Source organism: Nestor notabilis, unplaced genomic scaffold, assembly GCF_000696875.1.
Source record: "Nestor notabilis isolate BGI_N333 unplaced genomic scaffold, ASM69687v1 scaffold28493, whole genome shotgun sequence".
Lineage (NCBI taxonomy): Eukaryota > Metazoa > Chordata > Aves > Psittaciformes > Psittacidae > Nestor > Nestor notabilis.
The window spans coordinates 1-208 of NW_009921005.1; the positions used below are offsets into that span (position 1 = coordinate 1).

Genomic DNA, 208 nt, shown 5'->3' on the forward strand with positions numbered 1-208 from the left:
GAGGCTGTGGGCAGGAGGGCGCCGGGGCTCTGCACTGCCTGGAGGAAGGCTCTGCCCTCATGCTGGGGTGCTGGCAGGTGGAGCCACCCGGCTCCTACCAGCAGGACCCGTGGGCCATGACGGATGAGGAGAAGCTGCAGGCTGTACCCCAGATCCACAAGGAAGGCAACGAGCTGTACCGGCAGGGCAAGGAGCAGGAGGGAGCCGC

General features: G+C 67.8%; 1 protein-coding gene across 1 annotated transcript in view; it reads left to right on the forward strand.

Annotated features, from left to right (window-relative positions):
• Positions 1 to 59: 59 nt before the first annotated feature.
• The window catches only part of LOC104402947 (AH receptor-interacting protein-like), a 696-nt gene continuing 547 nt past the window's right edge, over positions 60 to 208 (forward strand). The window contains exon 1 of the mRNA XM_010010950.1: positions 60 to 206. Within this exon, the coding sequence (XP_010009252.1) occupies positions 60 to 206 (147 nt within the window). The remainder of the gene's footprint in view (positions 207 to 208) is intronic.